The 16,621-nt window shown below is 39.7% G+C and overlaps 1 protein-coding gene across 1 annotated transcript in view; it reads left to right on the forward strand.

Annotated features, from left to right (window-relative positions):
• pdlim4 (PDZ and LIM domain 4) overlaps positions 1-15,892 on the forward strand; it is an 83,278-nt gene extending 67,386 nt beyond the window's left edge. Inside the window, exons 5-7 of the mRNA XM_067422662.1 lie at positions 4,219-4,382; positions 8,661-8,814; positions 11,400-15,892. Coding sequence (XP_067278763.1) covers positions 4,219-4,382; positions 8,661-8,814; positions 11,400-11,604 — 523 coding nt within the window. The 3' untranslated portion in view covers positions 11,605-15,892. The remainder of the gene's footprint in view (positions 1-4,218; positions 4,383-8,660; positions 8,815-11,399) is intronic.
• Positions 15,893-16,621: the final 729 nt, after the last annotated feature.

Here is a 16,621-nt window from a genome sequence, read left to right on the forward strand (position 1 = left end):
ACAAGCCACACCGGTACAGCTGCCAGAAGTTGATATTTATGATCCTCACAAGGCTGTGAGAAACACAGTGATTTATCAAGGAAGCGATCCTGAGGATCTTTCCCATGTTGGACATCTACAGTGCAGGTCCTGTCTTCACTCGGAGCACTTGCACACAACAATAAACATTTCAGACTGAATTATGTTACAGCTCTTCATGCACATTGTTATGTAAAAATGAGTTCACGAGTTCACCGAAGCACAGGACTGGTGAACAGAGGTGGACAGTAACTAAGCTCATGTATTGAGTACTGTACTTAAGTGCACTTTTTGAGTATCTGTACTTTACTTGAGTATTAATTTTTCTGGAAACTTACGACTTTAACTTCACTACATTTGAAAGGCAAATAGCGTACTTTTTACTTCAATACATTTCCATCAAAGTCTTCAAAGTCTAAAGTTGTTTCTGTAGCAGTTTTGAAATCCAGTGGATGATTTTTTTTTTCATCTTTAAAAGGTGTTTGGGTTTTTGCAGAAAGCCTTTCAGGAATTACTCTTGTAGAGTCTCGTTAAGTTTAATGATTTATCAGCATTTATTAAACACTGATCAGTTTAAAGCTGAATGGAAGAAGATGGATGTCAAAATGTTAATTTTGGCGAGTATTCATATAAACAAAGTTAATAATGTGTTAAGTGAAGGTAAACAGTTGGAGAATATCAGATGAGTATCAGTGTATTGGATCCGTGCATTCGGCCTTAAAGGGACAGCAGCTTTTTAAAGAGCTTTGTAACTTTTATACAATTATTGAAATGAGTTTAAGTTAGTCATATGTTAGTACAGTGGTTCCCAACCACATTCCTGGAGCCCCCCTAACACTGCATGTTTTGCATGTCTCCTCAATCAAACACACCTGATTCAGGTCATCAGCTCATTAGTAGTGACTCAAAGACCTGAAATGGGTGTGTCAGTCAAAGGAGATATGCAAAATGTGTAGTGTTAGTGGGGCTCCAGGAATGTGGTTGGGAACCACTGTGTTAGGATGTCAGATGGAGCATCACTGACTGGATTAAACCATGAGGGCATAATGTGCATTTATACTATAAACACTTGTGTATTTGGATGATAACTAACAGCGATTAAGAAGCATTTGATTTACTGAAGATGACATATTAGCTGTTTATGAATTCCTTCTGTGCGTAAGGTTGTGATCACGCTCATGGAAACTTCCAACAGGAAAATCCTTCAAAGTATCTTCTGTCTACTTGGGGATATCCAGTTTCCTCAATGATCTTAAAGGATTAGTTCAGTTTTAAATAAACTGTTGCTGATGTTTTACTTACCCCCATGTCAAAAGGTTGAGAAAAAAAAAAGTTTTTTGGTGAAAACATTCCAGGATTATTCTCCATATAATGGACTTCAACAGGAACCAAACGGTTCAAGGGCCAAATGACAGATTCAGAGCAGCTTCAAAGAGCTTTAAACAACACCGGACGATGAATATGGGTCTTATTTAGTGAAACGATTGGTCATTTAAACAAAAAAGAAAAAAGTTTGAGTTTAATAAGCACAAATGCTGGCCTTGCTCTGTTCTGTGATACGCGTTCTGTGACGTCACGTAATACGCAATTACGCTGAAAACATCACGCTTGACGGAGGCGGAATTACCGAGTCAGTGTTTACAAGTGTTCGGAAAAAGGTTTTCAATGATAAACTGACACAAAGTCATTTGAATATGTGTGGTCCTCCTTCCGCACACTTGATTATTAATCATAATTGCGTATTACGTGACGTCACAGAACGCGTATCACAGAACAGAGCAAGGCCAGCATTTGTGCTTATTAAACTCAAACCTTTTTCTTTTTTGTTTAAATGACCAATCGTTTCACTAAATAAGACTAATATTCATCGTCCGGTGTTGTTTAAAGCTCTTTGAAGCTGCTCTGAATCTGTCATTTGGCCCTTGAACCGTTTGGTTCCCGTTGAAGTCCATTATATGGAGAATAATCCTGGAATGTTTTCATCAAAAACCTTCTTTTCTTTTCGACTAAATAAAGAAAGACATAACCATCTTGGATGACATGGGGATGAGTAAATTATCAGTAAAGGTTTATTTAAAAGTGAACTAATCATTTAATGGTTTGGACACGTCTACCCATTCTTTATTATTAGTAAGTGTGCGGGCCGTTCACCGATTACTGATCAATGAAAGCAGCGTTTGGCGATACCAATCCTGAAATACATAATAGGCCAACTCTTCTGAACAACAATGTATGTAAGGGTTTAACCGATGGTGTTTAAGCAAATACTCACCAAGCCAGGCATTTTGATATAATTCTGTGTTTTTAACCGGTTAGGAGCGAATCCGAAGCTCAGAGTTCACTTTGCTTAAATTTCCAACTTCTCCACTCCAGCGATTCACTCTTCCGTCTGGCTCACTCGCTCTACTAAGGCCTGGAATTGGACTGTTTGATCGTTTATCGCGGATAGTACAGTATTTACTTTCTCATCTATTACCTTAGTAATGTTATCAGTTAATTTGTCCAAGGCTTGAGCAAAGTTGGAGTTAGGACTCTCCTCATCGCAGCTCTCATGGTGCATAACGTAGCAACCTGTTCGTCACCGTCGATATTAGGACTTTTCGACGTAATCTTTTTGGCTTTAGGCATTCTGTCTGATCCTTTCGAAAAATACTGATCTAAAGACATGGCACAATGACCATCTGACTGAGTAGAGTGATTTCACTGAGTGAAAATATGAATTGATCGAATTATTTAACAGATGTCACAGGAGCTCGTCAAAAGACGTGTCAGCCCTACGACGCCATCTTCCTTCCCCCCTTAAATTTCCAACTTAAATGCTCATAAATCTTGAAGGGTTTGGATCACAGACTGAGGTTTGGTAGTCTCTTTTTAAAGATGAAACTTGGCAGATTATTGCTAAAGTAAAAAAAAAAGAAATTAACTTGAAAAAAGTCATTGTTATAAAAATACCAATTTTATTTAAAAATATATATATGAAATATATATTTCCCCAAAACATGTTTTACTCTTAGACTCACTAAAATTAAACTATCACTAAAACTGAGAAAATCAAAGCCATCAGTCTAAGCAAGGTGTGTGTGTGTGTGTGTGTGTGTGTGTGTGTGTGTGTGTGTGTGTGTGTGTGTGTGTGTGTGTGTGTGTGTGTGTGTGTGTGTGTGTGTGTGTGTGTGTGTGTGTGTGTGTGTGTGTGTGTGTGTGTGTGTGTGTGTGTGTGTGTGTGTGTGTGTGTGTGTGTGTGTGTGTGTGTTTTAGGGTTAGTACCATTTCATACAAAACAAAACGTAACATTTTTTGTTCTAAAAGTGACCGAACAGCTGCAGAGGGTTCATTTAAAGGGTTAGTTCACCCAAAAATGAAATTTGTCATTAACTCCTCTCCCTAATGTCGTTCCACACCCGTAAGACCTCCGTTCATCTTCACACACAGTTTAAGATATTTTAGATTTAGTCCGAGGGCTTTCTGTCCTTTGAATGTAAGTGTATGCACACTATACTGTCCATGTCCAGAAGGTAATGAAAACATCATCAAAGTTGTCCATCAATCATGATTCATGAGCGTTTTAATCTTTATTTGAGGAACACGGTAGAGAAGACAATGCTGAATAAAGTAGTTTTTTTTTACCAAAATTTATTGTCGACGCTTCAAAAGAGTCTAACTAACCCACTGACGTCACATACGGACTACTTTGATGTTGTTTTCATTACCTTCTGGACATGGACAGTATAGTGTGCATACACTAACATTCAAAGGACAGAAAGCCCTCGGACTAAATATAAAATATCTTAAATGTGTGTGAAGATGAACGGAGGTCTTACGGGTGAGGAACGACATTAGGGAGAGTCATTAATTGATTAATGAAAGAAATTTCATTTTTGGGTGAACTAACCCTTTAAAGATTGTAAAATCACATGAGTAACAAATGCTGTGATATAAGAATTTCTAATGAATGCGTTATTTCCAACATGAACAACTTGATGCTTGATACAAGATTCAGCTTTACTGTGTCCAATGTTTTGACTGGTAGTGTATGTGCGTGTATCTGAATATTTGTAACAAATGTGTTGTATTTGACTTCCAAACCAATTACCAGTGATGTGCTGAAGCTTTTATAAATAACTTAGTTCAGAATGAAAACACACACATGGCTCTAGCAGATGTTTGTGGAAGAGAATGAGATCTGGATGTGTTTTCCTTCAGTTTCAGCCCTGAACCTCCAGCGAATTCATCAGGCAACCGCAACGGTTTCGACACACAGTCAGACGTCTACAGGATGCTTCAGGACTATGAGGAACCCGTGTCAGCTCCCAAACAATCCGGCTCCTTTAAATACCTGCAGGGAATGCTGGAAGCGGAGGATGGGGGTCAGTTACTTATGTTTCTCTCGCAGAACCATTAACACAATACATTAACACCTGCCTAACACTTTATTTATCTTTTTCAATTAAATGTATTTAAAACAATTAAAGAAAATTGACATTTGTTTGAATATTGCACTTCCATCATCAAGTTATCACTCCATTAGTTATTCTAAATCTAAATTAACTTAATTCTAGTAGCCTACCACTCCCACCCCATCCTGCTTACTGATGTAGATCCCAAAATATCATCAAAACAAGATAGATATATATACAGTATATTATTGCTGTCAAAATTAATGCGTTAATGCAAATTAATTTTAATGACACTGAATTTATTAACGCTTGATTAATGCAGCGCATATTTTCTGTTTGATCCATGGCCCATAGTTGGAGAAATTGAGGTCAGCCATAGACGTAAAGAATGCAGCAGCAAACATTAATAGGGAAAGAAAAGGGTTAACAATAACATTACTCTGAACCAAGTGCAGTTAAGCCTACATAAGATACCATATTTTCTGCTGAACTTTTATTAGACTCCAGGTCGAAAGAAAAGTGTGTTTTCACTGAGCACATTCTCTGCAGTCCGAGCGATGCACTGAAGCTCACTCTCGCTCATGTCTGAGGTAAATCATTAACACCATCGCTTACAGTACATGTGTTTACTGAACTAAATTCATTACAATCGGCTAAAACGATTACGCATGTTACTTTTCTGAACAAGAGCGCTCCCGAGTCTGTGTTACTCACACTGTTAGCGTGAATCGCGGCACAGTAAGGCACACACACACACACACACACAAAATTCCGGCAGTTCAATAGAAAACGCTGATCTCTTAAAGGGGCCACTCTATATTTCAGCTCTTAAAGGGGCCGCACTATATTCCAGCTCTTAAAGGGGCAGCACTATATTCCAGCTCTTAAAGGGGCCATACTATATTCCAGCTCTTAAAGGGACCATACTATATTCCAGCTCTTAAAGGGGCCATACTATATTCCAGCTCTTAAAGGGGCCATACTATATTCCAGCTCTTAAAGGGGCCGCACTATATTTCAGCTCTTAAAGGGGCCGCACTATATTTCAGCTCTTAAAGGGGCCGCACTATATTCCAGCTCTTAAAGGGGCCGCACTATATTTCAGCTCTTAAAGGGGCCGCACTATATTTCAGCTCTTAAAGGGGCCGCACTATATTTCAGCTCTTAAAGGGGCCGCACTATATTTCAGCTCTTAAAGGGGCCGCACTATATTCCAGCTCTTAAAGGGGCCGCACTATATTTCAGCTCTTAAAGGGGCCGCACTATATTCCAGCTCTTAAAGGGGCCATACTATATTCCAGCTCTTAAAGGGGCCGCACTATATTTCAGCTCTTAAAGGGGCCGCACTATATTCCAGCTCTTAAAGGGGCCGCACTATATTTCAGCTCTTAAAGGGGCCACACTATATTTCAGCTCTTAAAGGGGCAGTACTATATTTCAGCTCTTAAAGGGGCAGCACTATATTCCAGCTCTTAAAGGGGCAGCACTATATTCCAGCTCTTAAAGGGGCCGCACTATATTTCAGCTCTTAAAGGGGCCGCACTATATTCCAGCTCTTAAAGGGGCCACACTATATTTCAGCTCTTAAAGGGGCAGCACTATATTCCAGCTCTTAAAGGGGCCACACTATATTTCAGCTCTTAAAGGGGCAGCACTATATTCCAGCTATATATATACTGGTGAAAATAAAGCAAAAAAGTGCTTTATTTTTTTGTGTATTTATTTTTTTGTGAATGTCTGGTCCTGATCACTGTTGATATATGTTGGAATTGTTAGTTATCGATAATGTCCTATTTTGTCATTTTGTGTGTGATCAAATGGATAATACTGTTATCGTCTCAGTACGTTGAGCATACAATGCAAACAATGGCATAACAATGATGCAGTGTTTTATCACAGCAGACCGCTATTTGCTTGTTCCTAGAAATCCTACACTATTTCCCAAAAATGTATGGATTCTGGATTTTTAATTTTTTGGGGGACAGATTGCTCTGTTATCTCTTAGAGGCTAAAATCCCCCCAAAAAGGTTGTGCATTGTGTCATATAAGCCCTAAAATGTCTTCTGTCTGAGCCAGATCCACTGGAGAGGCTTCGGTGTACTTACGCCTTCGCTCACACACTGAATTAAATCCTCATGGAGCCACAGGGATCAGGGATCAAGTGTTTAAGTGTGTAATTAGTGGTATTCGTTGACAGGTTTGGAGTGGTAACCTGTCCCAGCAGTTCTTGGGAATAACACAGAGTTAATGATCTCGCTTTGGCACAACAACAGTCAGATGGCGGAGGCGGGCACTATTGTAACATTTACAGCTAATTCTTTATTCGGATGTTTCCTCATTCGGCAGCAGGGTGGTTTCCTCCACACCAGCCCAGGCTTGAGGCTCAGCCTGAAATGGAGAAGATAGGAGGAGGCTTTGGCAGCTGTGCTCCATACTTGGCCTTATGGCTCCGTCCCAACCGTGCCCTGAAGCTTTCACACACCCGTGATTTTCAGCTACGTCTGCATGGAGAATAGCGTCTGACCTGGGATTGAAGTGTGAAGGACATTAATTCGGGCCATCTCTTGTTCCAGGGACAGCTGCCAAGCGCTTACTTTGGGAGATTTCTCTGTTTGGGGATAAACAAGGCCCTCTTGGGAAATCAGAAGTAGCCGTTTAAAGCAATAACTAGCCCAAAAGTTACAATTCTGTCAATATTTAATCACCCTCAAGTTAGTCACAAAGAGCACACACACAAAGTGAGAATTTTTTAAAGGGGTGGTGTCATGCGATTTCATTTCTTTAACTTTAGTTAGTGTGTAATGTCGCTGCTTGAGCATAAACAGTATCTGCAAAGTTACAGCGCTGAAAGTTCAATGCAAACAGAGATATTGTCTTTTAAAGTTACGGCAGTTTATTGCCTACAAAAATGGCCGGTTTGGACTACAACGAGCTTCTTCCTGGGTTGGTGACATCATAAACCCTCGCTAGTCTCCGCAGATGTGACTTCTGCCCGTAATGGGAAGGGGCGTGGCCTTAACCTGTGCTTGGCACTTCAGCCAATAAAAATACAGGAAACACTTTATAAAAATACAGCCAATAAAAATACAGGAAACCAATCTAAGACCATTGCGTTTTTCAGAGAGATGGGCTTCACAGAAGCAGGAAGCAAACGAGCCGTTCATAGGACAGAGGAGACAGCGGTGTGGAATAAAGGGAGAATAGAAGAAAAATATGGCGTTTAAAAAAAAAAAAGTATTAAGTATTAATATTATACTGCGCCCCATAAACACAACCAAGCCTAGAAAAAAACACGCAACCACCCCTATAAAACAATTTCTCTGATGAATAGGTTTTAGGGTGAATAAGCGGAACAGCATCATTTAATCCAGGAAGTAAAAAAATAAGACCGATCGCAAAGACCCGCCCCCTTTAGTTAATGTTGCTATGTCCGACAATCCGCACTCTCACACCACACACACACATTCTCACGCAGTGAAAAAAACATTGTGGAGCAAAGTGAGGTTACTTTTAGGTTACAGAGCAGGTTACTTTTAATATAAAACGATGTCTCAACCCTAAAAATGTTATTAAAGAAATGTTAACAATTTATACTATTTTGTGGCTCTTTAATGACAGGTCACTGTAGCGCCTCAGTTCAAGCTCCCTGTGAACCCATCATGTCTTCCGAATCTTGTTTCAACTGCGGAAAGACGTCACTACACGCGTTAATCTACCTACGTTAATCTATGAACTCCCTTGACTGCTTTGTCGGACAAAAGTGGTGGATTCGTTGGATTGTAATTGGTCATATCGCCTGTCAATCAAACTTCCGGCGAAGGGGAACTTAGCTTTGGGAGTCCAGTAATAGACAGCCACAGTTAAATAATGTTTAGGTCAGGTGTGGTCAGGGCCGTAGGCTGGGTTTCTAAACACAGATGTCCCGTATTTGAGCTAGTTAGACGGTTCAGGGGGTCCCGAGAACGTTTGGATTTCTCTAATCTACATATGTGCATTTCAAGACATTTGAAGGCCAAATATGGTTAAGAAATAAGTCAGTGGGGAGTAGATTATTTGTCAGTACCTGCTCTCTTTTTCTCTCAGTCTCTTTATCTTGCCCTCTCCTAAAGCTGAGCTGTTTTCATTGCAGTTTTAATGTAATCAGTGTAGTTACAACAAAAAAAAGAGCACTTGGTTTCCATAGTACAATAGTTGATATATGAGTATATCATATTCTGTGTCCTTGACTGCTGTTTATTTTATTTTCAGGGGTCTCACCGGTGGACAGACATGGAGTAAGAGGCTTGCGTTCCCCGGTTAAATCCCCCGTGCCGAAGCTGGGCAGCCCCATCCCGGCTCCTCTGTCGCCCATCGCCGGCTTACAGAAGCTGCCTCAGTGCACACGCTGCGGAAACGGCATTGTGTAAGTGACATGTGTTGCTGGACATCTTCATTTAGGGGTCACACTTGCCTCCGTCAACATGCACACCAGTAACGTTTTTTCTACACAATGTCTGTAAAAGGGGCCTGTGTATTATTGAATAGACTTCAGAAGCCAGTAGATGTTTGTTTTATTATCTTTGAACCTAAGCCTCGTATCTTGCTGTAAATGAAAGATGTCGACAGAGTGGTTGTTAATGAAGCCAGACCTGCTGTGACATGTGTCCGCTCCAGATCATACCGCGAGTTAATCGACTGCTGTTGGCACTTTCCCACAGGAAAATGAGTAAACAGTGAAGTCATATGATAAGGAAGTTCCACAGAAGAGAGAAACAATGTGCCCATTGTAAATGCTGTTGATAGATATTATACCCTACAAATATGTACCTGTTTATAGAGATTAATAACAGGAAGTGAATCGTGATAAGAGATGACCCAATCAGCCGTCGGGCTCACATAAAAGAGATTTGTGTGAGCAGTAGCTTTCTGTTTTATTTCACAGTTGGGTCATGTCTTTTCAGATTAGCCCATTTATGAAAGGGATTTATTGTTCGCTCTGTCACTGACCACACATTAGCTGCTAATCCTACTTTAGCAGTTGTCGCCGACCATCTTTTTATCATTCAAGCCTTTTCTCTCTTAAGGGCTTGACATTAATGCTTGTCCGGGACAAGTGGATTATTTGAAGGAGTGAGTGAAAGAGAATTCGACTTGCCCGACGGACAAGCGGAGTAAACGGCAATAACAAAAAAAATAACTTGCGTAACATTATTGGGGAGTACTCATGATGACTTTACTCAAGTACATTTGAGAGGCAAATATTGTACTCTTTACTACATTTCTATCCATAACCATAAGTACATGTTACTTCTTCAAAAAAAAAAAGGAAAAAAGAAACCCTCAATTTTTTTTGCTTCCGTCTCAAACTTGATTGGATTGTGGAGGCGCCACTGATTAGGACAGGCAATCAGCAATCACCTTCAGGTTTCTACCAAAGTCAACTCCATGGTCAGATTTAGATAAGAGACGAAACAATGGACAAAACTATAGACGAAGCAGGTCCATCGCGGGAACATGCCAACCCATGATGTTCTTGAGTATGCGGTGTGTTTAACACAGTCAGGTTCAAATGTTAAAACTCTCGCAGAGGTTTGTCAGAGCGTTGCCATTGTGCTATTGCCTTGTGGGCAAGTGGGAAATGTTAAATAAAGCAACATCGTAAAAAGATGAACACGACTTGATTTTACTCTCAGTTCCTTTTACATTCTCCAAGGTATTAACATTAACATTTTTCATAACTATATGTAGGACGTTTCTGTACATAAATGTAAGCACTGTGGCAGTATGCAATATTTAGAAAATATACTCTTGATACTCTTTTAAAAACAAGTACTTCAGTACTTTTACTCAAGTAGACATCTGACTGTAGTACTTTTACTGGCCCCACTTTATATTAGGTGGCCTTAAAGGTGAACTATGTAGTATTTTTGCAGTAAAATATCCAAAAACCACTAGGCCAGTGTTATATATTTTGTTCAGTTGAGTACCTACAATATCCCAAATGTTTCCAACTATTTGTAAATTGTGAGAAAATTGCTATTTTAACTAAGGACAGGGACGTTGCAGCATTGCATTTGAGGGAGTCGCCTGTCAATCGCGTCATATCTGCGTTACCCTCGGTTTCGGCTTTTATTTGGCAGGAGCGCTTTACTCTTAGCAGTGTGAACAAGTGAACGCACGGAGTAACGTCATAACATCGTTTTAAACACACTTAAATCTATCTAATATGATAAACAGAGCTCCATTACCTCAAAATCATAACCGGAAGAGCGGATCTGTGCAGGCGCCCGGCAAATGAGTCCCGTCCCGTCATAATAAAAGTCCCGGTATTCGCAAGGCGGGTATTTGTTTAACAATCGCTCCAGCAGCTTTGCTCAGGTCCACAACACTCGGTCCTGCTCTGCTTTAGACTACAGTAACGTTAATAACCGCATGCATGAACGTGATTTCTGCCCGAGTCCTATTTTCCACCGGCCGTGATGAGAAGACCACATCTCCCAAGATGCTGCGCTCACACTTTGCATCATCAAACTAGGATTTGTTTTGCATAGACGCCCTCCAGTGGACAAAAGCTGCATAGTGCACCTTTAAGTACTATGTACTTACATTAAAAAATAAGTACAATGTACTTATTGTGTTCATATTGTATTGCAAATCACTTGCTGATATTGAAGTGGATACGGGTAGGGTTAGGGACAGGTGTGGTGGGATGGGTCAGTTTAAGGGTAGGGTTATGGGTAAGAGAAGTGTCAAAAGTGTAATTACAAATGTAACTATCACAGACGTAATTACATGCAGGTATTTTTTAAAATGTAAGTGCAGTGTAAAAACAGGTATGTACACAATAAGTGCATTGTATCAAATGATTAATTAAAATGTTAGTGCATAGTAGTTAAGGCCACCTAATATAAAGTGGGTCCCTTTTACTTGTACTTTACTAAAATTTAGCAAGGGGTGTCTGTACTTTTACTCAAGTAATGAAGCTGTGTTATAACTGTTTCACCGCAGGGGAACCATTGTGAAGGCCCGGGACAAGCTGTATCATCCCGACTGCTTCCTGTGTGACGACTGTGGGCTGAATCTGAAGCAGAGAGGATATTTCTTCATCGACGAGAGTCTGTATTGTGAGACTCACGCCAAGGCTCGAGTTCAGCCTCCCGAGGGCTATGACGTGGTGGCCGTCTATCCCAACTCCAAAGTGGAACTTGTCTAAGCACACACACCCTTTAACCCAAACACACACGTTTTCGTTGAGGATTCAGCTTGGCAAAGTGGAAATGAGACTAACAAACTGATATTTCTCCTGAAGCTCTCTGCAGCCCCTGCTCAACTTTCTCCTGTAGTTTGTTAACCTCGTGCTGAAATCCAGGCCTCGCTAAAGCATCCTTACAGAGCCATTCTGCTGTTGCTTCAAGAGGAAACTTTGACATTTAGGATAACGGAAGAACATCTGCTCACCTGAATTCCAGTGGCGCACTAGCGGTTTAGTTTCTCTGAATGCTGTGGTGGACTGAGGTGCTCAAAAAGGCCATGGAGAATGTCTCGAGCCGTGTGGAAAATGGAAATGGTACTCATTTACTCTGAAAGATTGGGACGGTATGTTTATTCTTTGGCTAAGAAGCCAAGCTGTGTTTTTTTTGTCGATGAGCTAGCTTTCATAACCACCACATCCAGCTTTATCTTTGGCGTAAAACTGAAGAGAAGGAGTCTGTAGGGATGGAAACTGCCTTTTAAGAAGATTTAAGCTTGAAATTGACATGTAATTGCTTTCCTAAAAGTGTCAAAAACAGTTTCTATTGCAACTATGCATGGCATTCTCAGAAAAACGCTTCTACGGATGGTTTTCTCATTCGCATCAACTACCATCAAGAGTTTGACGAGCTTCTTTTGTTAAATCAGCAGCCACACATGAATGTGGATGTGATGAATTGACTAAATAGGTAAAAGACGGTATTATGTAAGGTGGTATATACCTCCTTATACAATACCTTTTTTCGCCTGTTTAGTCAATTCATCATGTTTTCTATTTAAAGCTAGCCACCTGAAAGCATAATGGCACAGATGTTTCTACATGACTCGAGTATTGCTGTTTATGTAAACGCATTTTATGCACAAAAGCAGAGTTGAAATGTGTTGGCCGATTTCAGTGAGTTTGCATATTTGCATACACTTAAAAAATGATTTTCATACTTAGTAGTATTTTGTCTTGTTTCCAGTCTAAATATCTAAATAATATATAAGATGCTTTTACAATTTTATAAGTAAAATGATATGATATTTTTTCTTGTTTTTTGGAAAATAAAATAAAAATGATTTGAGTTTTTGCTTAAAAAAAAAAAATGATTTGCCAATGGGATAAGAGAAATAACCTTGTGTCTGTTTGGGACTGAAACAAGGAACAAGATATTTGATATTTTTGTCATTTTGATTTGGTTTTCCAGAAAACAAGACAAAATGTAACTTAAAGGTGCCCTAGAATGAAAAATTGAATTAACCTTGCCATAGTGAAATAATAAGAGTTCAGTGCATGGACATCACATACTGTGAGTCTCAAACACCATTGCCTCCTCCTTCTTATGTAAATCTTGTGAATCAAAAACACCACGGGAAAAAAGTGCTTCTCAAAATAAGGCCAACCGTGACGCAATCGTTGGATATCATTTATATGCACGCCCTAAACATTTGCATCTGTCCAAACATGTTCATTGTCAGGTGGAGCTGACAGTAACTGGGACTGCAGATAAAAGAGACACTGGAGGATAGCAAAAAACGTCTCTCATGACACACGTCATGTTCAGGCTGTGCAGGGGACGGGAGGACTTTTCATATGTCAACAGTCATGGTTGAGGTTTATTAAAATCGGATGCCACAACAATTTATTTCAAAATCGTTCGTTTGTTCGGCCCATTTCAAGCAAGCTTCGCTCAGCGTCTTAAACTGAAGAAAGTGGCAATTACAACTGTATTCCTGCAAGCAGTAAGTAGTGATGTATCCTCTTATTGACTGTTTAAACAATTTCTGAATAAATTGAAAGTTTCTTAGAGAGACCGCATTGTCTAGATGACGCAAGATGCTAGTACAGTAACAATAGGGAACTTCAAGTACCATACCAAACTAAATAGTGTGCCTAATGACAAAGGTTATTATTATTTTGTATTACAAAATACAACCGTAGATACTTTGCTTACAGATCGTTCACTCGATCCTTCTAGCAAACGTCACCTTTTCCACCATATAAGTTAAAACGATAGTCATTTGACAAGGCTATTAATTTTGTAAAAATATAAGTTATATATTTATATTTTTGAGAGGTGAAGTATGGTGTTTCCTGTGATGTTTTTGCATGCTTCTATTTCAGATAAGGCTACATCACAGTCACTGCGTAACGTTAGCCTACATTGTGACTAACGTTATATAAACATGCAATATCGTTGACGAAAAAAGACAAGTCTAAAATGTAGACTGAATGACACTAAGCAGAACATCTCAAATGGAGATTGATAAAATGCAGCTTACTTTTTTATTGGTGTTTTCTTCTCTTTAATTCCCATTATGCGAATATTATGCCTACGGGAGCGCGATTCTAAATCCTCCAGTTTTGCCTGTATGAGAACCGCCTCGGCTGCCATCTTAGCATTTAGCCTCTCGAGGGATTCAATACGGCCTTCGTGCGCTTGCACAGCTTCCTCTGTTACTTCGACTCGAGCATTCATGTCAGACAGTGCCGTTGACAAATTAGACAGTGCAGAGGATAGTTCACCTAGTCTTTGGTCTACGGTCTTGTTCAAAGCACTGATTGCTGACATAAGATCCTCATTTGTTGTCGGCGGAGATTTAGCTTCAGCTTCCCTCACAATGGCCTCTGTGTCTTTTTTTCGCCCTCATCTGTTCCTTTTTCTGTTTTTTTTACTTTATTTGATTTCGTCATGTTGCGCTGCATACCTTACTAGAAACTACGGTGGCCATCACAGGACAAAGATGTTGTCGTCTGAGACAGCAGAGTGACTAGCGCTCTGTAGAGAAGTTTGTCCCTTTAGGGCCACTGTAGAAACATGACGGTGACTTCACTGTAAGCGACCCGAGGTATGTGTAGATAGAAACGGCACATTCTCAGGTAATAAAAACATAACGGTTCATTATGTAAGGTCTTTATACTACACTGAAAACATAGTTATGTATATTAAATTGCATTTCTGTCAAAAGATCCTCATAAATACTACACACTGCACCTTTAACTTATCTAGTAAAAGCATCTAGATTTAAGAATAAATATTTAGACTGGAAACAAGACAAAAATACCAAGTAAGAGAAGCTTCTTTGTTTTCAGTGAACAGTGTGTGATTTAAACTAGATTTATTTTGATGGTGTGGATGGCCTCTTCATGTAAAACTAAACCAGAATAGTAAAGTAGATGTGCTTTTATTTTTTGGCTTTTCTTTATCTGGTGACGCTTTTGTAAATTCTGTACAAAAAAAAGAAAAAAAAACTAAACAAAAACAAAAAATGTTTTTCTTCTAGTTTCTCATGAATGATATATGTGTGTGTGTGTGGGGGGGGGGGGGGGGGGGTATTAGAAGTCTTATGTAGATAAGTTGAACACTAACAGATCATCTTTTAACATAATGGCAGGAATTCCTGTTTTTATGAGCAAGGATTTACTTGTCATTTCAAATCCTATTGACGTTCTTTCTTCTGTGGAAATAACGCTCATGCTCCCAAAACCAGCATGAAAGGATTATTAAAGCAGTCCATATGATAGTAGTCCAAATCCATATGATAACGCCCCAGACAGCATCACGGTGTCGGCCCAAATCTGGAGCGCTTTGAACCCACGTGTGTGTCAGATGTGGGCCGGATTGGTGATGCTGCCTGGGGTTGTGAGGAACAGATCAAAATTGAAGCCAGTATTGCGTTGGGGTCAGTTTGACCCGCATTTGATTTTCACACTTCTTGAAACACTGGTTAAGCTATTTATTACAACTATTTAGATCAAGTTCTCATTTTGGGTCATGAATGCGCATGCAAAGTTTCGACACAGATGTGTTCTGGAAGGACTGTGCAAATGTTGCTTGTTTTAGTGGTTGAATCAAGCCCAAATGGTTTTAATGCATTTCGCCAAAATGCAGTAAAAAAAAAAAAAATAAAACAGCAAAAAGAACTTTACTCAAAATTAGAGACTTATCTTCTGAATCATCCAAGGAAAATCCGCTTTTTGGATTTCTTCTATTTCAGTTTCACAGTCAAAAGGATGTTTTCTGGTTTACTGAGAAGTATCCAAAAGCCATTTCCCCTCAGGATGCTTTGAGAACCAGACATAAGGCCGAGGCCATGTGTACCAGATGTGGGCCAACACTATGGGATATTTACACTAAATACAAATAATGCTAGATACTATGTATGTAATAAGGGGTCGAATTGAAATATATTGAAGTTAATACATTTCTAACATATTTTTTCAGTCTCTGACAAGCTAAAATAAAGTTTTTCTGTTTTTACATGAATATTATTTCTTTCTTTTTTAATCCTGTTTCTAATAGTGTCATGGTGTCAGTTTGACCCCAAGTGGCGTATCCAGATTTGAACACAATGTGTTCTTGAGTGGTTCTTAACTCTTTCCCCGCCAGCGGAAACCTGACCTGTCTGAGGTCAACTAATGGCATTTCTGTGTTTTTTACATTCAAAAACATCATAACTAATAAGTAAAAGGCTATTTTCTACACTGGTTTTGAGGCTCTCTCCTGAACGCTGAGTTTTGATGGGCGTGTCACTGGAGACTTGGAAGTAAACGCCCACGGCTAGGATTGGATAAGATTTGCATATTTAATGAGCTTCAGCCCTTGTCAGTTCAGTTCACATGAGGGAGAGATTGATTTGAAAGAAGCAACCAGAATAAACATCTTTATCGGACAAACACAATGATTTATATCTCATCCACCCACGATTGATTGGAATTATTTTGTATTACATAGCCCGCACGATCAGTCAATATAAGCGTGAACCTCGCACCCACAGACACACACACGTGTACTCACGCCCTTCAAATGTCAAGTCGAGAGAGGGAACAGCGCAGAACAAGAAAGGAATATTATGAGATTAATCGGCCTGCCGACGCGCTTTCGTTTTGGTAGCCCGTCTGGAAAACACACAGCCCCGGGACGTTGGGCTTTGCGAGCCCTGGCCCATACGTGTCTGAGTCCAGCGTGCTAAAGGTATGTTCTGTTAGACACGGA

Source organism: Pseudorasbora parva, chromosome 18 (genome assembly GCF_024679245.1).
Source record: "Pseudorasbora parva isolate DD20220531a chromosome 18, ASM2467924v1, whole genome shotgun sequence".
NCBI lineage: Eukaryota > Metazoa > Chordata > Actinopteri > Cypriniformes > Gobionidae > Pseudorasbora > Pseudorasbora parva.